Source organism: Rhinoraja longicauda, chromosome 36 (assembly GCF_053455715.1).
Source record: "Rhinoraja longicauda isolate Sanriku21f chromosome 36, sRhiLon1.1, whole genome shotgun sequence".
Classification (NCBI taxonomy): domain Eukaryota; kingdom Metazoa; phylum Chordata; class Chondrichthyes; order Rajiformes; family Arhynchobatidae; genus Rhinoraja; species Rhinoraja longicauda.
Window position 1 is genome coordinate 4,878,511 of NC_135988.1, and position 27,698 is coordinate 4,906,208.

Consider the following 27,698-nt stretch of genomic DNA (forward strand, 5'->3'; position numbering starts at 1 on the left):
CTGTACAAGTGTAAAGTGTATTCAAGAGAGAGTTAGATTTAGCTCTTTGGGAATCAAGGGATGTGGGGAGAAGGCAGGAACAGGGTATTGTGGATGATCAGCCATGATCACATTGAATGGCGGTGCTGGCTTGAAGGGCCGAATGGCCTCCTCCTGCACCTATTTTCTATGTTTCTACGTGTTATTGTCTGGTGTGTGTCTAAGGTGTGGAGTGTGTTTGTATAAGCTGCAGTTACAGGGATGTCTGTGTGTGTGTGTGTGTGTGCATAGGTGTGTGTGTGTGCAAGGTGTAATTGTCTGTGTGGTGTATGTGTGTAATAGTCTGTGGGGATGTCTTTTTGGTGTGTCTGTGACGTATGTGTAAGGTGTAATTATGTGTATGGTGTAATTGTGTGTGTGTGTGTAATAGTCTGGGGATGTCTGGTGTGTATAAAGTGCAAATGTTTGTGGGGTGTCTGGAGTATGTGTGTGCAAGTTGCAATTGCCATAGTGTGAATAATGTGAAAATGTCTCTGGGGATGTAGTCATTCGAGTCTGTGTGTGTGTGTGTGTGTGTGTGTGTGTGTGTGTGTGTGTGTGTGTGTGTGTGTGTGTGTGTGTGTGTTGTATAATGAGTAATTGTATGGAATATGCTTGTATATAAGGTGTTTGTGTGTAAGGTACAATTGTCTGGGGAGTGTGTGTGTGCGCGCATGTGTATATTAATGGCATTAATGTACGTGCAAAGAGTGCATTTGTCTCTGAGAATGGATGTATGTGTGCATACACGGTTGGTGTGTGTGTGTGGGAATGTGAATGGTGCATGAGGGATATATGTGCGTGTAATGTACATGCTGGTTATTTGTGTTTGGTGAGTGAGTGTGTGTGGTGAATGTTAACGTGGTTGTTGTGTTTGTATGGTGTGATATCCATTGGTGTGTGGTGAGTGTGTGTATGTGCTAATGGTTAGTGTGTGTGTGTATGATAATGTGTATTGTGTGTGTATGGTTGGTGTATGTATGGTCAGTGTGTGTATGATGTGTGTATGGCATGTGCATATGGTGTGTGTGTGCGGATATGGTGTGTGTGTGTGCATATGGTGTGTATGTATGGTTAGTGTGTGTATGATGTGTGCGTGTGTGTATGGCGTGTGCATATGGTATGTGTGTGTATGGTGCATGTGTATGGTGTGTGTGTGTGTTTATGGTGTGTGTGTGTGTTTATGGTGTGTGTGTGTTTATGGTGTGTGTGTGTTTATGGGTTGTGTGTGTGTGTTTATGGTGTGTGTGTGTGTTTATGGTGTGTGTGTGTTTATGGTGTGTGTGTGTGTGTTTATGGTGTGTGTGTGTTTATGGTGTGTGTGTGTTTATGGGTTGTGTGTGTGTGTTTATGGTGTGTGTGTGTGTTTATGGTGTGTGTGCACAGGTGTGCATCAGGTGAGTGGTGCGTGGATGTGTGTGTGTGTGTGTAGGGGTCTGGGCAGGTGCAGCCATTGTGTGATCGAGGTGAACTACAGGCAGACGATCAGTCCCACCAGCACACACCTTCATGTCTCTCCCCCTTTCTATCCCCAGCTCCGACTCCGACACCAATTTTGACACTCCTGCCGCCGCTGATCCACCTCTGCCAGCCCCCCTGGACACGAAAGAAAGCGAACCGAGCCCAAAGCAGACTGCTACTGGTGAGTTGTGTCAGAAGGAACTGCAGATGCCGGCTTAAACCGAAGATAGACGCAAAATGCTGGAGGAACTCAGCGGGACAGGCAGCATCTCTGGAGAGAAGGAATGGGCGACGTCGCCCATTCCTTCTCTCCAGAGATGCTGCCTGTCCCGCTGAGTTACTCCAGCTTTTTGTGCATGCTACTGGTTGGTGCTGCCCCGGGGCAGGGTCACTGGGGAGGGGGGGAGGGGGGGAGGGGGGGGGAGGGGGGGAGGGGGGGAGGGGGGGAGGGGGCAAGAGTGATCTGCTGTCATCCAACTTGTGTCGGGCTGCTGTCTGCCTGTTTAGTTTAGAGATACAGCACGGAAACAGGCCCACCGAGTCCATTGATCGACCCGTTCACGCTAGTTAGAAACATTGACAATAGGTGCAGGAGGAGGCCATTCGGCCCTTCGAGCCAGCACCGCCATTTAGAACGGAGATGAGGAAGAACTTTTTTCAGTCAGAGAGTGGTGAAGGTGTGTAATTCTCTGCCTCAGAAGGCAGTGGAGGCCAGTTCGTTGGATGCTTTCAAGAGAGAGCTGGATAGAGCTCTTAAGGATAGCGGAGTCAGGGGGTATGGGGAGAAGGCAGGAACGGGGTACTGATTGAGAGTGATCAGCCATGATCGCATTGAATGGCGGTGCTGGCTCGAAGGGCTGAATGGCCTCCTCCTGCACCTATTGTCTATTGTCTATTGTCTATTGATCACGGTTGATCATCCAACTCAGTATCCCGTGCCCAACTTAGAAACATAGAAAATAGGTGCAGGAGTAGGCCATTCGGCCCTTCGAGCCTGCACCGCCATTCAATATGATCATGGCTGATCATCCAACTCAGTATCCCGTACCTGCCTTCTCTCCATACCCCCTGATCCCTTTAGCCACAAGGGCCACATCTAACGCCTTCTTAAATATAGCCAATGAACTGGCCTCAACTACCTTCTGTGGCAGAGAATTCCACAGATTCACCACTCTCTGTGTGAAAAAAAACGTTCTCATCTCGGTCCTAAAAGACGTCCCCCTTATCCTTAAACTGTGACCCCTTGTTCTGGACTTCCCCAACATCGGGAACAATCTTCCTGCATCTAGCCTGTCCAACCCCTTAAGAATTTTGTAAGTTTCTATAAGATCCCCCCTCAATCTTCTAAATTCCAACTTCTCCCCCTATCTACCTTCTATGCTGTCCCACTTTCCCACCCACTCCCTACACACCGGGGGCCATTTACAGAGAGCCAATTAACCTGCAGACCTGCACGGCTTTGGGGCGTGGGAGGAAACCGGAGCGCCCGGAGGAAACCCACGCCGTCGCAGGGAGAATGTGCAAACTCCGCACACAGTCAGGATCAAACCTGGTTATCCGGCTCTGTGAGATAGCAGCTCTACCCGCTGCGCCAATGTGCTGCCCGAAACTCCGCATGTTGTTCCAGAGAGGCACTTGGATAGGACCGGTTTGGAGGGTTATGGGCCAAAGGCGGGCAGGTGGGACTAGTGTCGATGGGGCAAGCTGGGCCGAAGGGCCTGTTTCCATGCTGTGTCTCTCTCTGACTCCTCGGTTCCACGATGTTTTGACTCGATGAGAAAGTGCAGTCACTAGTCCCACTCCACTGTCTCGCCCAGAGACAGATTTTAAACGCGTTCCCTTTTAAAATGTAATGATCAAAAGCTATTGTTGTCTTTTGTTCGCTGTGGTTGAGTGACTGCTGTAATGAGACCTTGTTTGAATGCTCAGATCATGTTGAAATATTTTGAGATGACTAATTTCTCTGTGACTCGACCCCACGTGTTTGGAAAGGGACCAAGTAGACCACGTGTGGGGAAATGTTGCGTCTGGGATGTCGCAGTCTTTAGGTTTGATGTTACTGTCTGAGAGGATGTGATAATATAGAGGCCTTGGCTTTAGTGTTTAGTTTAGAGATAATAGACAATAGGTGCAGGAGGAGGCCATTCAGCCCTTCGAGCCAGCACCACCATTCAATGTGATCATGGCTGGTCATTCTCAATCAGTACCCCGCTCCTGCCTTCTGGTACAGCGTGGAATACAGGCCCTTTGGCCCACCGGGTCCGCGCCGACCAGCGATCCCCGCACACTAACACTATCCTACACACACTAGGGACAATTTTTACATTTATACCAAGCCAAGTAACCTACAAACCTGCACGTCTTTGTAGTGTGGGAGGAAACCGAAGATCTCGGAGAGAACCCACGCAGGTCACGGGGAGAACGTACAATCTCCGTACGGACAGCGCCCGTAGTCGGGATCGAACCCGGGTCTCCGGCGCTGTAAACAGCAACTCTACCGCTGCGCCACCGTGCCGCTCGGCTTTTTATAATGTGCACTTTATAAGTCCGCCACAACCAGCAATCACCCAATACACTAGCACTATCCTACCCACATGAGGGGCAATTTACAGAAGCCAATGAAACTACAAACCTGTGTTGGATGGAACTGCAGATGCTGCCTGTAGAACTGGAGAGGGATTTCTTTAGTGGTGAATCTGTGGAATTCTTTGCCACAGAAGGTTGTGGAGGCCAAGTCAGTGGATATTTTCAAGGTAGAGATTGACAAATTCTTGATTAGTACGAATGTCGGGTTATGGGGTGAATGGGGTTGAGAGGGAATGATAGGTCAGCCATGATTGAATGGCGGGGTAGGCTTGATGGGCCGAATGGCCTAATTCTGCTCCTAGAACTTATGAACATGAACAATAGTGGAGTTTAAGAGGCTTTTGGGAAGGCACATGGAAGTGCAGGGAATGGAGGGACATGGATCATGTGCAGGCAGATGATGTCACAAACATTGTGGGCCGAAGGGCCCGTTCCTCTGCTGTACTCTTCTATGTCTATGCCTAATCCCCTCAGCATTTGGGCGGTCACGGTGGCGCAGCGGTAGAGTTGCTGCCTTACAGCGCTTGCAGCGCCGGAGACCCGGGTTCCATCCCGACTACGGGCGCTGTCTGTACAGAGTTTGTACGTTCTCCCCGTGACCTGTGTGGGTTTTCTCCGAGATCTTCAATTTCCTCCCACACTCCAAAGGTATGTCAGTAAAAAATGATCCTAGTGTGTGTAGGATAGTGTTAATATGCGGTTAATATGCTGGTCGGCGCGGACTCGGTGGGCCGAAGGGCCTGTTTCCGCGCTGTACCTCTAAAACTAAAACTAAATAAAAACTAAACATGGTCCATACTCCTCCATTCTCCACTTATAGAAACGTACAAAATTCTTAAGGGGTTGGACAGGCTAGATGCAGGAAGATTGTTCCCGATGTTGGGGAAGTCCAGAACAAGGGGTCACAGTTTAAGGATAAGGGGGAAGTCTTTTAGGACCGAGACGAGAACGTTTTTTTTCACACAGAGAGTGGTGAATCTGTGGAATTCTCTGCCACAGAAGGTAGTTGAGGCCAGTTCATTGGCTATATTTAAGAGGGAATTAGATGTGGCCCTTGGGGCTAAAGGGATCAGGGGGTATGGAGAGAAGGCAGGTACGGGATACTGAGTTGGATGATCAGCCATGATCATATTGAATGGCGGTGCGTACAGGCTCGAAGGGCCGAATGGCCTCCTCCTGCACCTATTTTCTATGTTTCTATGTTATCCACGTGCCTATCTAAAGGCCACTTAAGTCTAACGGAGCACAGTTGTCACTGATGCAGTCATCAGTATCTTGCCCCTCTCCACTCCGAGAGTCATGTAGTAGAAACCAAGGCCCTTCGACCCAGCTTGCCCGTGCTAACCAATGCCGCATCCCCTACGGGGAGGAATATTCAGTTGTCGGTAACTACAGTAGACGTATGCGACATTCCAGATAGATGAATACCCTATCCTGGAGACATCTGCCTTTTTGAGCACAGTCATTTCCACTGTGTTTCTGTTCCTTCCTGTTTTGATGGACAGGCAGCCAGCTGCCTCTGCCTCTCTGCAACTCTCCCCCACACTGAGCTGCCGATTGATCAGTGTAATTAGAAGCACTGAGCCAATCCCCAATCCCACGTCAATAATCAAAGGGCAGAAACAAAATGGTGGAGTAACTCAGCATGGTGGCACAGCGGTAGAGCTGCTGCCTTACAGCACCAGAGACCCGGGTTCCATCCCGACGGTGGCTGCTGTTTGTACGGACTTTGAGGGTTTTCTCTGAGATCTTTGGCCTCCTCCCACACTCCCAGGGCGGCACGGTGGCGCGGCGGTAGAGTTGCTGCTTTACAGCGAATGCAGCGCCGGAGACTCAGGTTCGATCCTGACTACGGGCGCTGCACTGTACGGAGTTTGTATGTTCTCCCCGTGACCTGCGTGGGTTTTCTCCGAGATCTTCGGTTTCCTCCCACTAACCAAAGACGTGCAGGTATGCAGGTTAATTGACTGGGTAAATGTAAAAATTGTCCCTAGCGGGTGTAGGATAGTGTTAATGTACGGGGATCGCTGGGCGGCACGGACTTGGAGGGCCGAAAAGGCCTGTTTCCGGCTGTATATATATGATATGATGATATGATAGTGAGCGGGGATCGCTGGGCGGCGCGGACCCGGTAGGCCGAAGGGCCTGTTTCCGCGCTGTATCTCTAAATGAAACTAAACTAAACTCAGCGGGACAGGCAGCATCTCTGGAGAGAAGGAATGGGTGACGTTTCTTGTCGAGACCCTTCTTCAGACTGTTTGAAAATAGACTGTTCCTTCCTTTCTACACATTACAACCCAGCACTGTGAGTGTTGATTTCTCTGACTTCAAGTAACCCTTGCTTCCGATATCTCTGTCCCTCCCCGCCCTCGTTCTCCGACTCGTTTCACTGCCCCTCTGACTAATGATACTGATTGGTGGCCTCGTTGTCACCTTCCCCTCAGCCAACAATGATCTAGATTTTTAGATTTTTAGATTTAGAGATACAGCGCAGAAACAGGCCCTTCGGCCCACCGGGTCCGTGCCGACCGGGCCAAGTTATGTTGAAAGACTGGAGCGACTAGGCTTGTATACACTGGAATTTAGAAGGATGAGAGGGGATCTTATCGAAACGTATAAGATTATTAAGGGGTTGGACACGTTGGAGGCAGGAAACATGTTCCCAATGTTGGGGGAGTCCAGAACCAGGGGCCACAGTTTAAGAATAAGGGGTAGGCCATTTAGAACGAAGATGAGGAAAAACGTTTTCAGTCAGAGAGTTGTGAATCTGTGGAATTCTCTGCCTCAGAAGGCAGTGGAGGCCAATTCCCTGGATGCATTCAAGAGAGAGCTAGATAGAACTCTTAAGGATAGCGGAGTCAGGGGGTATGGGGAGAAGGCAGGAACGGGGTACATTGAGAATGATCAGCCATGATCACATTGAATGATGGTGCTGGTTCGAAGGGCCGAATGGCCTACTCTTGCACCTATTGTCTATTGTCTATTGACCAGCAATCCCCGCACATTAACACCATCCTACATATACTGGGGACAATTTTTACATTTATGCCAAGCCATTTACCTACAAACCTGCACGTCTTTGTAGTGTGGGAGGAAACCGAAGATCTCGGAGGAAATCCACGCAGGTCACGGGGAGAACGTACAAACTCCGTATAGACGGCGCCCGTGGTCGGAATCGAACCCGGGTCTCCGGCGCTGCAAGCGCTGTAAGGCAGCAACTCTACCGCTGCGCCACCGTGCCGATGGGCGTCAGGGGATCTGGAGAGTTGGATCCTTGTGCCGGAGAGAGCTGATTACTGGTAAATAATCCAGTTGGTGGGAGCGCTCTGAGAGCACAGCAAGACATCGCAGGGGATCGTTGACATAGTCCACTATCCGTCACGCACAGACCAGACCCCCCCAACCAATGACTCCATCTATCTCCATCACCTGTGGAGAGCTGACAACATAACCCACCTCAGCCATTCCTCCTTCTCCCTGTTCACGCTGGGCAGAAGGTCCAGAAGCTTGAAAGCGCTCACCTCCAGAGTCAGGAACAGCTTCCACCCCTCTGTGATCAGGCTTGTGAACGGTCCTTCCATAAGCCAGGGTGCTGCCCGATTCACCTCTACCCCATTGCGGACATCGGACTTTGTCTGTGGGACTGGTGCGCTACAATCTGTAGGAAGGAACGACAGACGCTGCTTTAAACCGAAGATAGACTCAAAAAGCTGGCGTGACTCAGCGGGTCAGGCAGCATCTGTGGAGAGAAGGAATGGGTGACGTTTCGGGTCGAGACCCTTCTTCAGACAATAGAGTGTTACAGCACTGGGTGGCACGGTGGCGCAGCAGTAGACAATAGACAATAGACAATAGACAATAGACGCAGGAGGAGGCCATTCGGCCCTTCGAGCCAGCATCGCCATTCAATGTCAAGTCAAGTCAAGTCAATTTTATTTGTATAGCACATTTAAAAACAACCCACGTTGACCAAAGTGCTGTACATCAGTTCAGGTTCTAAGGTGAGCGACGACGTGATCGTGGCTGATCACTCTCAATCAGTACCCTTCTCCCCATACCCCCTGACTCCGCTATCCTTAAGAGCTCTATCCAGCTCTCTCTTGAATGCAGTAGAGTTGCTGAGTTAGCTAGAGCTCTTAATGATAGCGGATGACGATGAGCGGCGGTGCTGGCTCGAAGGGCCGAATGGCCTCCTCCTGCACCTATTGTCTATCGTGTACAGCGCCAGAGACCAGGGTTCGACCCTGACCACGGGTGCAGAGTTTGTGCGTTCTCCCTGTGACCTGGTGGGTTTTCTCCGGGTGCTCCGGTTTCCTCCCACCCTCCAAAGACGTGCTGGTTTGCAGCTTGTGTAACCTGCCTCCAGTGCGTAGGATAGGACTAGCGTACGGGTGATCGATGGCCAGCGTGGGCCGAGGGGCCTGTTTCCACACTGTGTCTCCATGGAGCAAGGAGGAGAGGAGAAGGAGGAGGGGGGTAGATCAGTTGCACTGCTCCCTGGGAACGCCACTCCAGGCAGCAGTGATGTGGAAGAATGGGGCCAATTTAAATTCAACGCACAATTCACCCGAGTTGCAAGCAGAGAGGACAGATTTCACATTCACATCCTCAGGAGTGGTAGTCCTTAAACCCCGTGGTGACCAGCTGCAAGGAGGAGTTTACTTTCTTGATCTTTGATTGCTCTCTACTTGACGTGAGATTTCTAAATTTGAAACATCCTCACAGATGGTTTTGGCTGATTCGAACAGCACAAAGCGTTGCCACACATTGGCTGGGGTGGTAGTAGACGTGGTGGGGGCGAGAGGCATTCCATTCGGCCCATCTGGTCTATGCTGGCTCACCGTGTATCCTCATCTGTCACCTTCCCCTGAAGATAGACACAAAATGCTGGAGTAACTCAGCGGGACAGGCAGCATCTCTGGAGAGAAGGAATGGGTGACGTTTCACAGAGTGCTGGAGTAACTCAGCGGGACAGGCAGCATCTCTGGAGAGAAGGAATGGGTGACGTTCAGGGTCGAGGCCCTTCCCCCTCTTACTACCCTACAATCCATTCTCCCTCATCTGCCAGAGAGTGGTGAGTCTGTGGAATTCTCTGCCACAGAAGGTAGTTGAGGCCAGTTCATTGGCTATATTTAAGAGGGAGTTAGATGTGGCCCTTGTGGCTAAAGGGATCAGGGGGTATGGAGAGAAGGCAGGTACGGGATACTGAGCTGGATGATCAGCCATGATCATATTGAATGGCGGTGCTGGCTCGAAGGGCCGAATGGCCTACTCCTGCACCTATTTTCTATGTTTCTATGCCCACCATCACCACCTCCCCAATCACCTGTCACTCACATGCCAGGTACGACCAAAGATACTAGAGGAGCAAGATGGACCACTCCGTTGAAATCGCCTATACTGAAGTGCAGTACGCAAAGGAGCCATTTTAGTAAGCAAAACCTGCCGTTCGCTATGCCTCTCGCAGTGTAATCAGTGTTGTGGGGGAACAGTATGTGTGATGATACCATTAAAATGCAGAATATATCTCATCTATCAATTCACAGATTTTTGTTATTTTTCTTTTTAAATGTTTCTGCAAGTTTCTGCCTACTAAAATGGCGCCGTGACGTACTACGGTTTTTAGGGTCGAGTGGTCTATCTTGCTCTTCTATTATCTTTGGCTATGACTAACCACTCTGACCATCGATCACGCGTTCACACTAGTTCTACGTTCTCCCACTTTCTCATCCACTCCCCACACACCAGGGGCATTTTACAGAGGGCCGATTAACCGACAAACCCCCACGTCTTTGGGGCGTGGGAGGAAACCGGAGACGTAAAACCCACGCGATCTTGGAGAGAACGCCAGTTAGTCTGACATCAGTGGTGGGGAAGATGCTGGAGTCAATTATAAAAGACAAAATTGCTGAGCATTTGGATAGCAGTAACAAGATCATTCCGAGTCAGCATGGATTTACGAAGGGGAAATCGTGCTTGACAAATCTACTGGAATTTTTTGAGGATGTAACTAGGAAAATTGACAGGGGAGAGTCAGTGGATGTGGTGTACCTCGACTTTCAGAAAGCCTTCGACAAGGTCCCACATAGGAGATTAGTGGGCAAAATTAGAGCACATGGTATTGGGGGTAGGGTACTGACATGGATAGAAAATTGGTTGACAGACAGAAAGCAAAGAGTGGGGATAAATGGGTCCCTTTCGGAATGGCAGGCAGTGACCAGTGGGGTACCGCAAGGTTCGGTGCTGGGACCCCAGCTATTTACGATATACATTAATGACTTAGATGAAGGGATTAAAAGTACCATTAGCAAATTTGCAGATGATACTAAACTGGGGGGTAGTGTGAATTGTGAGGAAGATGCAATAAGGCTGCAGACTTGGACAGGTTGTGTGAGTGGGCGGATACATGGCAGATGCAGTTTAATGTAGATAAGTGTGAGGTTATTCACTTTGGAAGTAAGAATAGAAAGGCAGATTATTATCTGAATGGTGTCAAGTTAGGAAGAGGGGATGTTCAACGAGATCTGGGTGTCCTAGTGCATCAGTCACTGAAAGGAAGCATGCAGGTACAGCAGGCAGTGAAGAAAGCCAATGGAATGTTGGCCTTCGTAACAAGTGGTGAGTATAGGAGCAAAGAGGTCCTTCTACAGTTGTACCGGGCCCTGGTGAGACCGCACCTGGAGTACTGTGTGCAGTTTTGGTCTCCAAATTTGAGGAAGGATATTTTTGCTATTGAGGGCGTGCAGCGTAGGTTCACTAGGTTAATTCCCGGAATGGCGGGACTGTCGTATGTTGAAAGGCTGGAGCAATTAGGCTTGTATACACTGGAATTTAGAAGGATGAGGGGGGATCTTATTGAAACATATAAGATAATTAGGGGATTGGACACATTAGAGGCAGGAAACATGTTCCCAATGTTGGGGGAGTCCAGAACAAGGGGCCACAGTTTAAGAATAAGGGGTCGGCCATTTAGAACGGAGATGAGGAAGAACTTTTTCAGTCAGAGAGTGGTGAAGGTGTGGAATTCTCTGCCTCAGTGGAGGCCAGTTCGTTGGATGCTTTCAAGAGAGATCTGGATAGAGCTCTTAAGGATAGCGGAGTGAGGGGGTATGGGGAGAAGGCAGGAACGGGGTACTGATTGAGAGTGATCAGCCATGATCGCATTGAATGGCGGTGCTGGCTCGAAGGGCTGAATGGCCTCCTCCTGCACCTATTGTCTATTGACTATTGTTGGCACTGAGAGGCAGCGGCTCTACCAGCTGTGCCGAGAGTGATGGTGGAGAGCTCATGAACCTTTCCAGGTGGCACAGCTGGTCAGTACCCATGATGGACTGGGCAATGATTTGTCATCTTCATCACTCCTGGGCGTTCGAGTTGCTAAGCCAGGCTGTGATGCAACCAGTCCATGCCAGCGACAGGAGCAGAATTAGGCCATCAAGCCTACTCCACCAATCAATCATGGCTGATCTATCTCTCCTTCCTAACCCCATTCTCCTGCCCAAAGATACTAGAGGAGCAAGATGAACCACTCCGTCAAAATCGCCTTTTCTGAAGTGTAGTACGCAAAGGAGCGTAACGCCCGCCATTTTAGTAAGCAAAACCCGCCGTTCGCTATGCCTCTCGCAGCGTGATCAGTGTTGTGGGGGAACAGTATGTGTGATGATACCATAAAAATGCAGAATATATCTCATCTATCAATTCACAGATTTTTGTTATTTTTCTTTTAAAATGTTTCTGCGAGTTTCTGCCTACTACAATGGCGCCGTGACGTACTACGGTTTTTAGGGGTCGAGTGGTCCATCTTGCTCTGCTCTATTATCTTTGCTCCTGCCTTCTCTGACACCCGTACTAATCAAGAATCTATCTATCTCTGCCTTAAAACTATCCACCAACTTGGCCTCCACAGCCTTCTGTGGCAAAGAATTCCACAGATTCACCACCCTCTGACTAAAGAAATTCCTCCTAATCTCTTTCCTGAAGGAATGTCCTTTAATTCTGAGGCTGTGCCCTCTAGTCCTAGACTCTCGCACTAGTGGAAACATCCTCTCCACATCCACTCTATCCAGGCCACTCACTATTCAGTAAGTTTCAATGAGGTCCCCCCTCCCCCCTCATCCTTCCAAACCCCACAGAGTGCTGCCAAACGCTCATCATAGAGTAAGTACACTTTTTAAGATTATTATTAGATTAGAGAAACAGCGTGGCAACAGGCCCTTCGGCCCACCGATTCCGCGCCGACCAGCGATCCCCGCACACTAACACTATCCTACACACACTGGGGGACAATTTACAAATGTTACCAAGCCAATTTAACCTGCAAACCTGCACATCTTTGGAGTTGGAGGAGGAAAGTGGAGCAGGTTCACAGTGAGAACGTACAAACTCCGATAGACGGCAGCCCTAGTCAGGATCGACCCTGGCTATCTGGCGCTGTAAGGCAGCAGCCCTATCTCTGCGCCACCGTGCCGCCCCTGAGAAGGCTCTCCTCTTCCATGAGTGCTATAGACAATAGACAATAGACAATAGGTGCAGGTGGAGGCCATTTGACCCTTCGAGCCAGCACCGCCATTCAATGTGATCATGGCTGATCATTCTCAATCAGTACCCCGTTCCTGCCTTCTCCCCGTACCCCCTGACTCCGCTATCCTTAAGAGCTCTATCTAGCTCTCTCTTGAATGCATTCAGAGAATTGGCCTCCACTGCCTTCTGAGGCAGAGAATTCCACAGATTCACAACTCTCTGACTGAAAAAGTTTTTCCTCATCTCCGTTCTAAATGGCCTACCCCTTATTCTTAAACTGTGGCCCCTGGTTCTGGACTCCCCCAACATTGGGAACATGTTTCCTGCCTCTAACGTGTCCAACCCCTTAATAATCTTATACGATCCCCTCTCATCCTTCTAAATTCCAGCACTTTTCCAGCACTTGTAATCCTGCTATTATTTCACACAATGCTGGAGTAACTCAGCGAGTCAGGCAGCATCTCAGGAGAGAAGGAATGGGTGACGTTTCGGGTCGAGACCCTTCTTCAGTCGACCCGAAACGTCACCCATACCTTCGATTTGTACCAGCATCTGCAGTTATTTTCTTATATTCTTATGTAATCCTGCTATAACATCAACCCGATCTTAGATTCCTTGCACGATTTCATCGGAACATCTTAGTCACAATTTTAATGATCCAAACAGTTTCTCGTTACTTTTCATTGTTGGTGTCCAGTCTGGCTAGCTGTGCCATGAAGTAGTTAATGGGCCCTGCGATGTAAACAAAGGTATTGTACAGGATGCGGCATTGTGCTGACGCTGTGACACAGTTCGGATGGGTGGGAGAGCAGGGGGCACAATGGGGTGATTCACTTTCAACACCGCGTTAAAAGCAGCCCGTCTGATGTGCTTTGACCCTCGATGAACCGCGACTTCAGAACAAGAGGCTCATTATGGTGGCAAACAGCCCCCTTGAAGGGACATCATCTTCACAAAACATCTGATGCCGTGATTACATTGCTGGCCAATTCACTGGCTGTTTTCAAGAGAGAGTTATGATCCAGCTCTCGGGGCCAACGGAATGAAGGGGTCTGGGGGAAAAAGCAGGAATGGGGTACTGATTTTGGATGTGTAGGAAAAAAAAACCTGCAGACGCTGGTTTAAATCGAAGGTAGACACAAAATGCTTCAGTAACTCAGCGGGACAGGCAGCGTCTCCGGAGTGAAGGAACGGGTGACGTTTCGGGTCGAGACCCTTCTTCGTATAAGAAAATAACTGCAGATGCTGGTACAAATCGAAGGTGTTTATTCACAAAATGCTGGAGTAACTCAGCAGAGACCTTTCTTCTGATCAGCTATGATCATATTGAATGGCGTTGCTGGCTCGAGGGGCCGAATGGCCTACTCCTGCACCTATTTTCTATGTTTCTATATATACCTATATGACTGGGGTCATAAGGAATAGGAGTAGAATTAGGCCATTCGGCCCATCAAGTCTACTCTGCCATTCAATCATGGCTGATCTATCTCTCCCTCCTATCCCCATTCTCCTGCCTTCTCCCCGTAACCTCTGACTAAGATGTCAAGCATCTATCTTTTTTCAATCTCCATAAGGAGTTTCTGAAAATTGCTGCATTCAATACACCTTGCCCCCCCAGCTTCAAGTAAACCAACAGTAAATATCTTTCCTCAAGGATGGTGCCATGTTTTTTTTTCTGAAAGAGAAAGGGGATGCATTTTACCTTTCAAAACACAAAAGTGCTGGAGTGACTCAGTGGGTCAGGCAGCTTCTCTGAAGGGCATGGATCGGTGATGCTTTGGGTCAGGATGTTGCCTGACCCGCTGAGTTCCTCCTTGGTGTTTTACTCAAGGTTCCAGCATCTGCAGGTCTTTGAGTTTCACATAAAACGTAGATCAATGGACCACACTTTGTCCCACAATGTGTGTGCTCAACATGATGCCAAGGCCATCTCAGATCTACCTGCACATAATGCACATCCCTGTGGGAGGAAACCCATGTGTTTCATTTTAGAGGTAGAGCGCGGAAACAGGCCCTTTCGGCCCACCGGGTCCGCACCGACCAGCGATCCCCGCGCACTAACACTATCCTACACCCACTGGGGACAATTTTTACATTTACCAAGCCAATCAACCTACATAGCTGTACGTCTTTGGAGTGTGGGAGGAAACCGAAGATCTCAATAGACAATAGGTGCAGGAGGAGGCCATTCGGCCCTTCGAGCCAGCACCGCCATTCAATGTGATCATGGCTGATCATTCTCAATCAGTACCCCGTTCCTGCCTTCTCCCCGTACCCCCTGACTCTGCTATCCTTAAGAGCTCTAAATAGCTCTCTCTTGAATGCATTCAGAGAATTGGCCTCCACTGCCTTCTGAGGCAGAGAATTCCACAGATTCACAACTCTCTGACTGAAAAAGTTTTTTCTCATCTCAGTTCTAAATGGCCTACCCCTTATTCTTAAACTGTGGCCCCTTGTTCTGGACTCCCCCAACATTGGGGACATGTTTCCTGCCTCTAACGTGTCCAACCCCTTAATAATCTTATACGTTTATTAAGGGGTTGTACACGGAGAAAACCCACGCAGGTCACGGGGAGAACGTACAGACAGCGCCCGTAGACGGGATGGAACCCGGGTCTCCGGCGCTGCATTCGCTGTAAGGCAGCAACTCTACCGCTGCGCCGCCCCGGTGTGGTCACAGGGAGAGACCGTGCAAACTCCACACAGACAGCACCCAAGGGCAGGATCGATGCTGGGTCCGTGGAGCTGTGACGCAGTAGCTCGACCAGTCTGAGCGGTAGTGTTGTGGCTACTCTATGCCTCTAGGGAGTGTTTGAAGAAGTTTGAGAGAGTCACCGGGTGCATAATGTTTTAATACTGACACCTTTAGATAGCTGTGGCCTCTCATCCACCCCGAGAAGAAACTGATGGCTCCTTCATCCCGAAGTTGTTCTTTGATTTTGGGCGAACGACTCTCTCACACACACGGTGGAGCAGCGGGTAGAACCGCTGCCTCACAGCGCCAGAGACCCGGGTTGGATCCTGACCCGGGTGCTGTGTGTGTGTGTGTGTGGAGGGGTGTGTATGTGTGTGTGGGGTGTGTGTGTGGGGTGTGTGTGGGTGTGGGGTGTGTGTGTGGGGTGTGTGTGTGTGTGTGTGTGTGTGTGTGTATGTATGTGTGTGTGTGTGTGTGTGTGTGTGTGTGTGTGTGTGTGTGTGTGTGTGTGTGTGTGTGGTGTGTGTGTGTGTGGTGTGTGTGTGTGTGGGGTGTGTGTGTGTGTGGGGTGTGTGTGGGGGTGTGTGTGTGTCTGTGTGTGGTGTGTGTGTGGGGTGTGTGTGTGTGTGTGTGTCTGTGTGTGTGTCTGTGTGTGTGTGTGTGTGGGGTGTGTGTGTGTGTGTGTGTGTGTGTGTGGTGTGTGTGTGTGTGTGTGTGTGGGGTGTGTGTGTGTGTGTCTGTGTGTCTGTGTGTGTGTCTGTGTGGGGTGCGTGTGTGTCTGTGTGTGTGTCTGTGTGTGGGGTGCGTGTGTGTATGTGTGTGGTGTGTGTGTGGGGTGCGTGCGTGTGTGGTGTTCGCCCGTTCTCCCTGTGACCGTGTGGAGTTCCCCCCCCGGTTTCCCCCCACATCCCAAAAACCTGCGGGCTTCGCAGGTTAATCGGCCCGCTGTAAATCGCCCCTGGCGTGCAGGGAACGGATGAGAGAGTGGGATCACAGTGAGCTGGTGTGAACGGGTGATCGGTGGTGGGCGTGGGCTCGGCGGGCTGTAGGGCCTGCTTCCACGCTGTGCGTCCAAACTAAACGCGTTGGGCCGAAGAATCTGTCTCTAAGCTGCGCCTCTGAACTAAACAGAGATGACTGAATCTCACCATTTTGTGGATGTTGAGCCTGTCCGCTGGCTGTAGATGACCTACATAAAGTAGCTTAAACAGGTCACTGGAACTGCTGACGATACATGGGCTGACGGTTTTGTGGCCAGATTTGCGGATGGTACAAAGATAGGTTGGCGGGGGGGGGGGGGGGGGGGGGGGGGGGGGGGGGAGGGGGATTGTAGTGTCGAGGAAGCAGGGAGGCTGTGGGTGGACTTGGGCGGGTTAGGAGAGTAAACACAGCCAACAAGCGCTCCACCACTGAGCAATGCCTTGGATGGTCAGATGTTACTTTGCTACGAAGTATGGTTTGATACCTGTGGACAGTTTTGTACCTGTGGATGTGACACAACCCTGGTAGGAACGAGATACGAGCAGGTCTGGGAACCTGAGCATGAACGATGACCACGACCAATGACCTGAATCTGAAGGGTCTCGACCGAAACGTCACCCATTCCTTCTCTCCAGAGATGCTGCCTGACCCGCTGAGTTACTCCAGCTTTTAGTGTCTATCTTCGTCCTGAATCTAGGACAGTTTCTTCCCAGCCATTATCAGGCAACTGAACCATCCTACCACAACCAGAGAGCGGTGCTGAACAACTATCTACCTCATTGGTGACCCTCGGACTATCCTTGATCGGACTTTGCTGGCTTTACCTTGCACTAAAAACGTTATTCCCTTATTATGTATCTGTACTCTGTAAATGGCTCCATTGGAATCTTGTATGGTCTTTCTACTGACTGGTTAGCACGCAACAAAATAGACAATAGACAATAGGTGCAGGAGGAGGCCATTCAGCCCTTCGAACCAGCACTGCCATTCAAGGTGATCATGTCTGATCTTTCTCAATCAGTACCCCGTTCCTGCCTTCTCCCCATACCCCATATCCTTAAGAGCTCTATCTAGCTCTCTCTTGAATGCATCCAGAGAATTGGCCTCCACTGCCTTCTGAGGCAGAGAATTCCACAGATTTACAACTCTCTGACTGAAAAAGTTTTTCCTCATCGCCGTTCTAAATGGCCTACCCCTTATTCTTAAACTGTGGCCCCTGGTTCTGGACTCCCCCAACATTGGGAACATGTTTCCTGCCTCTAACGTGTCCACCCCTTAATAATCTTATGTTTCAATAAGATCCCCTCTCATCCTTCCAAATTCCAGCGTATACAAGCCTAGTCGCTCCAGTCTTGCAACATACGACAGTCCCGCCATTCCGGGAATTAACCTAGTAAACCTACACTGCACGCCCTCAATAGCAAGAATATCCTTCCTTAAATTTGGAGACCAAAACTGCACACAGTACTCCAGGTGCGGTCTCACTGGGGCCCTGTACAACTGCAGAAGGACCTCTTTGCTCCTATACTCAACTCCTCTTGTCATAAAGGTCAACATGCCATTAGCTTTCTTTACTGCCTGCTGCACCTGCATGCTAATTTTCAGTGACTGATAAACAAGGACACCCAGATCTCTTTGTACTTCCCCATTTCCTAACCTAAATGCTGTTCACTGTACCTCGGTACATGTGACAATGAACTAAACTGAGACTTCAGGGTCAAGAGAAGTAAACAAAACTCCCCTGTTGGGCAACATTTATCAACAGAATATATCATGGATTGCTGTTTCAGCTTTCTTTATACATTTGTTTGGTAATTTGATAATCTGCTTGCCAGAGTATCCTGTGTTTCAGGTGTAGGAAGGAACTGCAGATGCTGGTTTAAACTGAAGATAGACACAAAATGCTGGAGTAAGTCAATAGGACAGGCAGCATCTCTGGAGAGAAGGAATGGGTGACGTTTTGTGTCAGACGACTTCTTTCTGAAGAAGGGTTTCGACCCAAAACGTCACCCATTCCTTCTCTCTCCAGAGATGCTGCCTGACCCGCTGAGTTACTCCAGCATTTTGTGTCTACCTTCGATTTAATCCAGCGTCTGCAGTTTTTTTTCCTCCACTGCCTGTCCTGAAGGTAGACACAAAAACCTGGAGTAACTCAGCGGGTCAGACAGCATCTCCGGAGAGAAGGAATGGGTGACGTTTTGGGTCGAGACCCTTCTTCAGACCCTTCTTCTGAAGAAGGGTCTCGATCTGAAATGACACACATCCCTTCTATCCAGAGATGCTGCCTGTCCCGCTGAGTTACTCCAGCATTTTGTATCAATCTACAAAGTAAGATTGACCGCATTAACAAAGTTGGGACACTTTTAAAGAAAAGGATTCTCAACAAACGTTTGGAAGTTGCTAGCTGCCTTTGTTCTTTGACAGTCCCTCAGGTTCCATAGAATCATAAAGTTATACAGCACAGAATCAGGCCATGCCAATTAAGATGCCCCATGTACAATCGTCCCACTTGCCCGCATTTGACCCATATCCCTCTAACCCACTCCTATCCATGTGTCAGTACAAATGTCTATTAGTTTTTTAGTTTTTAGTTTAACGGAATCAAGGGATGTGGGGAGAAAGCAGGAACTGATTTTGGATGATCAGCCATGATCATATTGAATGGCGGTGCTGGCTCGAAGGGCCGAATGGCCTACTCCTGCACCTATTATCTATGTTTCAATAGACAATAGACAATAGACAATAGGTGCAGGAGTAGGCCATTCAGCCCTTCGAGCCAGCACCGCCATTCAATGCGATCATGGCTGATCACTATCTGAATACAGCGTGTGGAAACAGGCCCTTCGGCCCACCTAGTCCGCACCGCCCAGCGATCCCCGAACACTAGCAGTATTGTGCACACACTAGGGACAATTTACATTTATACCAAGCCAATTAACCTACAAACCTGCACGTCTTTGGAGTGTGGGAGGAAACGGAAGATCTCGGAGCGAACCCACGCAGTCGCGGGGAGAACGTACAAACTCCGTACAGACAGCGCCCGTGGTCGGGATCGAACCCGGGTCTCTGGCGCTGTGAGGAAGCAGCTCTACCGCTGCGCCACCGCCTCGGACAAGGTAGCTCTGGCAGCGTGTTCCATATACCCACCTACCACTGTCCGAAAAAGTTACAGCGCTTACAGCACCAGAGACCCAGGTTCGATCCCGACTACGGGTACTGTCTGTACGGAGTTTGTACGTTCTCCCCGTGACCTGCGTGGGTTTTCTCCGAGATTTTCGGTTTCCTCCCACACTCCAAAGGCATACAGGTTTGTAGTTTAATTGGCTTGGCGTAAATGTAAATTGTCCCTAGTGTGTGTAGGATGGTGTTAATGTGCGGGGATCGCTGGCCGGTGTGGACTCGGTGGTCCGAAGGGCCTGTTTCCGCGCTGTATCTCTAAAAAAATTTTTTTTAAATTAGATGCGGCTTTACTAAGAAAAAGCGACAAAGTGCTGGAGTAATTCAGTGGGTCAGGCAATGCCCCTGGAACGTGGAACTTAGAACAAACAGTGCAGTTCAACAGTTCAACAGTTCAACAGAGCTTTATTTGTCATTCGGTACCATGGTACCGAACGAAACTACATAGCAGTCACACAAAAAAAAAGAACATAAGACACATGACCCCAACACAAACGTCCATCACAGTGACTCCAAACCCCCCTTCACTGTGATGGAGGCAACAAAACTTCCACTCTCTTCCCCCCATGCCCACGGACAGACAGCTCGTCCCCGACCGACCCGCACAGTCCCCGCAAGGGGATGGAAGTCCCCGCGGCCGAGTCGCACCGGGCGCTGAAACGTCTCGCGGCCGAGCCGGGCGATGGAAGGCCCCGCGGCCGAGCTGTGCGCAGCTAAGTCCCGCGGCCGAGCCGCACCGGGCGATGGAAGGCCCCGCGGCCGAGCCGCACCGGGCGATGTTAAGTCCAGCGGCCGAGCCGCACCAGCGATGAAAAGTCCCGCGGCCGAGCCGCACCGGGCGATGTTAGGCCCCGCGGCCGAGCCGCACCGGGCACTGTTAAGTCCAGCGGCCTGATTTAGCTCCAGATTTGGCCTTGGTAGCCGGCCACATCAACAGTGAGGTTATGTCCACCACTTGGTCCACCAATGATTGCATTGAAGGAGTGAATAATTTGAAAAAGAGTTCACACTTCTGATTTCGCCACTCGTACCTCTCTGCACTTTAATAGCTTTGCAGGGTCAAGATCTATTATATTCATCAGCGATAGGAGCAGGATTAGGCCATTCGGCCCATCAAGTCTACCCCGCCATTCAATCATGGCTGATCTATCTCTCCCTCCTAACCCCATTCTCCTCCCCAAAAACCTCTGACACCCGTACTAATCAAAAATCTATCTGTCTCTGCCTTAAAAATATCCATTGACTTGGCCCCCACAGCCTTCTGTGGAAAAGAATTCCACAGATTCACCACCCTCTGACTAAATACATTTCTCCTCATCTCCTTCCGAATAAAAGTCCTTTAATTCTGAGGCTGTCTCTCCTTCTCAACCCCATTCTTCTGCCTCTCCACATTCACTCTGTCCCATGGATTTCAAGCAATGTTACGTTTACGGTCAAGGGAATCGTGAGTAATAACGCATGACTCATTGGTTTTAGACGGTGAATGTTGAGTTGGTGAGAGTGAGGGCAGCGTCACCCTCAACAACTTCTTGTTTGACTCCACTCACCTAACAAGGGCCTCAGCCCGAAACGTGAAGAATAGTCTCGACCCGAGACATCAGAGAAGGGTCTTGACCCGAAACTTCCAGAATTGTCTCGACCCGAAACCTCAGAGAAGGGTCTTGACCTGAAACTTCCAGAATTGTCTCGACCCAAAACAGCAAAGAAGGGTCTCGATCCAAAAGCGTCACCTATCCATGTTCTCCAGATGGGGGAGTCCAGAACCAGAGGCCACATGGTCTAATTATGAAGGGGAGTTTCCCGGAGGAAACTCACCAGGTCACAGGGGGAACGTACAAACTCCACATAGACAGCACCCGAGGTTGGGATCGAACCCGGGTCTCGGGCGCTGTGAGGCTACACCTCTACCACTGCTTGTGCTGCTGTTATACATTTACCTGTGCTTTGCCCTGCCCCTAGACACAGAGTGCTGAAGTAACTCAGCGGGACAGGCAGCATCTCTGGAGAGAAGGAATGGGTGACGTTTCAGGTCGAGACCCTTCCCGCCCCTGCCCTGTCCAACATCCCCCCCTCCACCCCCCACTATAATCAGTCTGAAGAAGGGTCCCGAAACGTCGCCTATCCATGTCCTCCAGAGACGCTGCCCGATCGATCCACTGAGTTACTCCAGCACTCTATGTTCACTGCTGGAAGCATTCATCTTGTAAAGCAGCAGCAAGTAAGAATTTCATTGTCCCTGTCCCTATGCCAAAGATGATTACACGCTCGACTCTTGGGTTCAGACAACGTCTGTGAACGGGAAAGGGAGTTGATGTTTCAGGTCTGAGCCCCTTCAGCAGAAAACGTGAGGAGCCCAGTAAGAAGGGTCCGCTGATGCTAATTTACATCAGGGATAGACACAGAATGCTGGAGCAACTCGACTGTAATGTTCAATTTTGGAGAAGCTGCAGGAGGAAACGTTAGCACAAGGGGAGGATCTTTGAGCCAGGAGTTGCCGTGGTTACCCCTTTGATAATAGTTCCGTGCTGGGGGAGAGTACTTCCACCCCGATCTTTAGTTTAGTTTAGAGATACAGCGCGGAAACAGGCCCTTCGGCCCACCGGGTCCGCGCCGCCCAGCGATCCCCGCACACTAACACTGTCCCACACACACTAGGGACAATTATTACATTTACCGAGCCAATCAACCTACAAACCTACACGGATTTGGAGTGTGGGAGGAAACCGAAGATCTCGGAAGAAACCCACGCAGGTCACGGGGAGAACGTACAAACTCCGTACAGACGGCGCCCGTAGTCAGGATGGAACCCGGGTCTCCGGCGCTGCATTCGCTGTAAGGCGGCAACTCTACCGCTGCGCCACCGTGACCGCCCGAAACGCAACTTTTCTGGAACTTCACTGCTGTTCTCCCTGCGAGGAAGGGCGGCAAGGTGGCGCAGCGGGTAGAGCCGCTGCCCTGACAGCGCCAGAGACTCGGGTTTCATCCTGACCTCGGGTGCTGTCTATGTGGAGCTTGCAGGTTCTCTCTGTTCCTCCAGGCGCTCCCACATCCCAAAGACGTGCGGGTTTGTTGGTTAATCGACCCTCTGTAAACTGCCCCCTGGTGTGTAGGGAGTGGATGAGAAAGTGGGATAACGTAGTGATCAGCCATGATCGCATTGAATGGCGGTGCTGGCTCGAAGGGCTGAATGGCCTACTCCTGCACCTATTGTCTATTGTCCAAAGACGTACAGGTATGTAGGTTAATTGGCTGGGTAAAGGTAAAAATTGTCCTAGTGGGTGTAGGATAGTGTTAATGTGCGGGGATCGCTGGGCGGCACGGACTTGGTGGGCCGAAAAGGCCTGTTTCCGGCTGTATATATATGATATGATATGACATTGTCTATAGGACCAGTGTGAATGGGTGATCGATGGTCGGCATGGACTCGGTGGGCCGAAGGGCCTGTTACCATGCTCTATCTCTAAACTGAAACTAAATTTGGTGGTGAGAATTGATTGTGCTGTAAACTATGCTCTGCACTCTGCACCTTCCCCTTCACTCCACCTACTGTACTTGAGCTAAACTTAATTGTACTTATGTGGAAACGAGGAACTGCAGATGTTGGTTTACAAAAGAAGGGTCCCGACCTGAAACGTCACCTCTCCATTTTATCCTGAGATGCCGCCTGCCCTGCTGAGTTACTCCAGCACTTTGTGTCCTCTTTTGATTGTATTTATGCATTGCATGATCTGATTTTGATTGGAATGCAAAACTGAGGCGGCACGGTGGCGCAGCGGTAGAGTTGCTGCCTTTCAACGCCGGAGACCCGGGTTTGATCCCGACTACGGGTGCTGTCTGTACGGAGTTTGTACGTTCTCCCCGTGACCTACGTGGGTTTTCTCCGAGATCTTCGGTTTCCTCCCACTCTCCAAAGACGTACAGGTTTGTAGGTTAATTGGCTGGGAAAATGTAAAAAAAATTGTCCCCAGTGTGTGTAGGATAGTGTTAGTGTGCGGGGATCGCTGGGCGGCGCGGACCCGGTGGGCCGAAGGGCCTGTTTCCGTGCTGTATCTCTAAATCTAAAAAATCTCTAAATCCAGTTTCCTCCCACACTCCAAAACCGTACAGGTTTGTAGGTTAATTGGCTCGGTGTAAATGTAACTTGTCCCCAGTGTGTGTAGGACAGTGTTAGTGCGTGGGGATCGCTGGTCGGCGCGGTCTCAGTGGGCAGAAGGGCCTGTTTCTGTGCTGTATCCCTAAACTAAACTCAGCTTTTCACAGCACCTTGTTGCAGGTAGCAATAATAATAAAGCTAAACCCGAAACCTAGGCCTTGATTGCTGTTTAGCTGAGTCCCTCTGTAGAAGGGTAATCTGTTCAAGGGTGTCGGAAGGAACTGCAGATGCTGCTATACACCGAATATAGACACAAAATGCTGGAGTAACTCAGCGGGACAGGCAGCATCTCTGGAGAGAAGGAATGGGTGACGTTTCGGGCCGAGACTTTTGTTCAGACTCGACCCGAAACGTCACCCATTCCTTCTCTCCAGAGATACTGGCTGACCCGCTGAGTTACTCCAGCATTTGTGTGACTATCATGTGTTGAAGTGGGTCAGGCCGGGGCTGTGCGGGACAGAGATGGGCTTTTAACCTGTCAATCCTTGTCGTCATTGCCTGCCGTTGATCCTGTCCGTTTTTATCTCGTTTAATCCGTTGCCACCTGCACCATGTGCGTGTTTATCCAATATCATGAATTAATAATTTGCATTGCCAGCCTTTAGCATCAAGGAAAAGGATGTAGATTTCTGGCTTGGCGGAGGCAGTATTTTTGTTTAAGCCTTTTGTGGATTGGAATAGAGATGCTGCGTGGAAACAGAGCATCGGATCCACGTCGATCATCGATTACCCGTTCACGCACTAGTTCCACGTTATCCCACTTTCTCATCCACTCCCCACACACTGGGGGACAATTTACAGAGTCAATTAACCTACAAACCCACGCGGTCTCAGGGAGAACGTGCAAACTCCACACAGACAGCACCCGAGTCCACAAGCCCGCGCTGACCAACGGTCGCCCGTACATTCGTCCTATCCGACACACGTAGGGTCTATTTACGTAAGCCAATTGACCAATAAACCTGCACGTCTTTGGAGTGTGGGAGGAAACCGGAGCACCCGGAGAAAACCCACGCGGTCACGGGGAGAACGTGCAAACTCCACACAGACGGCACCGGAGACTGGGATCGACCCTGGGTCTCTGGCGCCGAGAGACAGCAGCTCGGCCAACTCTGCTACTGTGCCTCCCTTTTCTCGTTTAGAGATACACAGGCCCTTCGATCACCCGTACCCTAGCTCTGCCCTACACACCGGGGCCAATTTAGGGAAGCCAATTAACCTGCAAACCTGTACGTCCTTTGAATGTGAGAGGAAGCCGGAGAAAACCCGCGCGGTCAATAGACAATAGGTGCAGGAGGAGGCCATTCGGCCCTTCGAGCCAGCACCGCCATTCAATGTGATCATGGCTGATCATTCTCAATCAGTACCCCATTCCTGCCTTCTCCCCATACCCCCTGACTCCGCTATCCTTAAGAGCTCTATCCAGCTCTCTCTTGAATGCATTCAGAGAATTGGCCTCCACTGCCTTCTGAGGCAGAGAATTCCACAGATTCACAACTCTCTGACTGAAAAAGTTTTTCCTCATCTCAGTTCTAAATGGCCTACCCCTTATTCTTAAACTGTGGCCCCTGGTTCTGGACTCCCCCAACATTGGGAACATGTTTCCTGCCTCTAACGTGTCCAACCCCTTAATAATCTTATACGGTCACGGGGAGTAGGTGCAAACTCCGCACAGACAGCACCCGTAGTCAGGATCGAACCTCTGGTGCTGTAAGGCATACTTTTGTGCCAGTGTGGGACCACATTTCATTGCCCCCCTCCTTCCTCACCCTTGCCCTCAGAGAGGCACAGGTTAGGCACAGGAGGGGAGTACCCTGGAACCGAACCGGTGGGTAAATTACGTGGCAGGTTTCAGGGTTGCATTTTTCTGGTGCCATTTTTCCGTTGGCATTTGCTTTGCGTATCTCACCCAAGGTCATAGTCTAGAGAAGGGTCTCGACTCGAAACGTCACCCATTCTCTCTCTCCAGACATGCTGCCTGCCCCGTTGAGTTACTCCAGCATTTTGAGTCAGGGGGTATGGGGAGAAAGCAGGAACGGGGAACTGATTGTGGATGATCAGCCATGATCACATTGAATGGCAGTGCTGGCTTGAAGGGCCGAATGGCCTCCTCCTACACCTATTGTCATTTTGTGTCTACCCACACCGACCTTTCTGTCCTGGGCCTCCTCCACTGTCAGAGTGAGGCCCAGCGCAAATTGGAGGAACAGCACCTCATATTTCGCTTGGGCAGCTTACACCCCAGCGGTATGAACATTGACTTCTCTAACTTCAAGTAACCCTTGCTTTTCCCCCTCTCTCCATCCCCTCCCCCACCCTAGTTCTCTCTCCTTCTGATTAATCTTACTGATTGTATGCCTCGTTGTCACCTTCCCCTCCGCTAACATTGAACCATTCTGCATTTCCTTATCATCGTCTGCACTGATCTGTCGTTTTCGCACCTTACCCAATAGTCAATAGTGGTTTATTTGTCACATACACATAAATGTGTAGTGAAATGGAACATTACCCGCAGTTGAAACACTAAGACCAATAAGAATAATCAATAAAAATGCAATAACACATACAATCATCCACTAACACCAAACAAAAGAAACATCCATCACAGTGAGTCTCCTCCAGTCCCTTCTCACTGTGATGGAAGGCCAGAATGTCTTTTCTCTTCCCTGCCATCTTCTCCCGAGGTCAGGCTGTTGAACTTGCCACGTCGGGGCGGTCGTGGCTCCCGATATTGAAGCCCCCGCTGGGCGGTGAAAGGTCCACGGCCTATTTCGGGCCGCGCCGGACGGTGAAAGGTCCGCGGCCTATTTCAGGCCGCGCCGGACGGTGAAAGGTCCGCGGCGGGCCGACCCAAGCCCCGCGATTCGGGGCGGGCGAACACGCTGCCGCTGCCGCTGTCGGAGCTCCCGATGTCAGCCCCCACCCAGGGGCCTGCGGGCTTCCGACGTCCACGCGGCCCGCGCCGGAGCCTCCGGAGACGAGTCGCAGCCGCTCCCGCAGCATCCGAAGGCGGCCAGCGCCGCAGGTGGTGAGTCCGGGCCGCGGGCTCTGCGAACCAGATGGTCCCCAGGTGGTCCCAGGTGCATGGCCGATGGTAGGCCGGAACGGGAACGGAGAGACGACACAGAAACAAGTTCGTGTCTCCGTTCGGGAGAGATAATTTTTTTTACAGTTCCCGTTCCCTCCCTCCCCCCCACATAACATACAAACACTACACCATATTAAAACTACAATTCATACAAAAACAACAAAAAACACAAAAGACAGACGGACTGCAGGCAAGCCGCAGCTGCGACGGCAGCGCTGGCTCCTCGTAATAATAATGTTCCATGTTTCCATGTTTCTAGTTTCCTTCTCCCTCGACCCTCCGTCCGAAGGAGTTATTGACCCGAAACATCACCCATTCCTTCCCTCCAGAGATGCCGCCTGTCCCGCTGTGTTCCTCCAGCACGTTGGGTCTATCTTCAGTGTAACCCAGAATTCTCTGCCTCAGAGGGCAGTGGAGGCCAGTTCTCTGAATGCATTCAAGAGAGAGCTAGATAGAGCTCTTAAGGATAGCGGAGTCAGGGGGTATGGGGAGAAGGCAGGAACGGGGTACTGATTGAGAATGATCAGCCATGATCACATTGAATGGCGGTGCTGGCTCGAAGGGCTGAATGGCCTACTCCTGCACCTATTGTCTATCTGCGGTTCCTTCCTACACACACAGTATGCTTGCCTCATTTGTCTCGGGATAGAGTACAAGATTCACAGTGTCATGGTGCAGTTTTCTTGGGTTCTTCAGTTGGGCCGCATTTGGAGCCTTGCGCGCAGTTTTGATCGCCCCAGTACAAGAATGTTGTGGTGTCTTTGGAGAGGTTGCAGTAGAGGTTTACCTGAATTTGAAGGTATGAACTACAAGGGGTGTTGAACAAGCATGGATTATTTTCTCAGGAGCGTCGGAAGCTGAGAGGAGCTGACTGAAGGTTATAGCTTCATTACGAGTGGATTTGAGCGTAGCAGTAAAGAGGCCCTTCAGCAGTTGTACCTGGTGAGACCACATCTGGAGTATTGTGTGCAGTTTTGGTCTCCTAATTTGAGGAAGGACATCCTTGCTATTGAGGCAGT

General features: G+C 50.4%; 1 protein-coding gene across 5 annotated transcripts in view; it reads left to right on the forward strand.

Annotated features, from left to right (window-relative positions):
• tacc1 (transforming, acidic coiled-coil containing protein 1) overlaps nt 1-27,698 on the forward strand; it is a 207,778-nt gene that overhangs the window by 77,563 nt on the left and 102,517 nt on the right. For 4 of the 5 annotated variants that reach the window (XM_078428738.1, XM_078428734.1, XM_078428735.1 and 1 more), the window contains one exon: nt 1,554-1,660. In XM_078428738.1, coding sequence (XP_078284864.1) covers nt 1,554-1,660 — 107 coding nt within the window. Of the gene's footprint in view, nt 1-153; nt 192-1,553; nt 1,661-27,698 lie in introns of those variants that run through there. The other variant, XM_078428736.1, reaches the window with a different exon arrangement.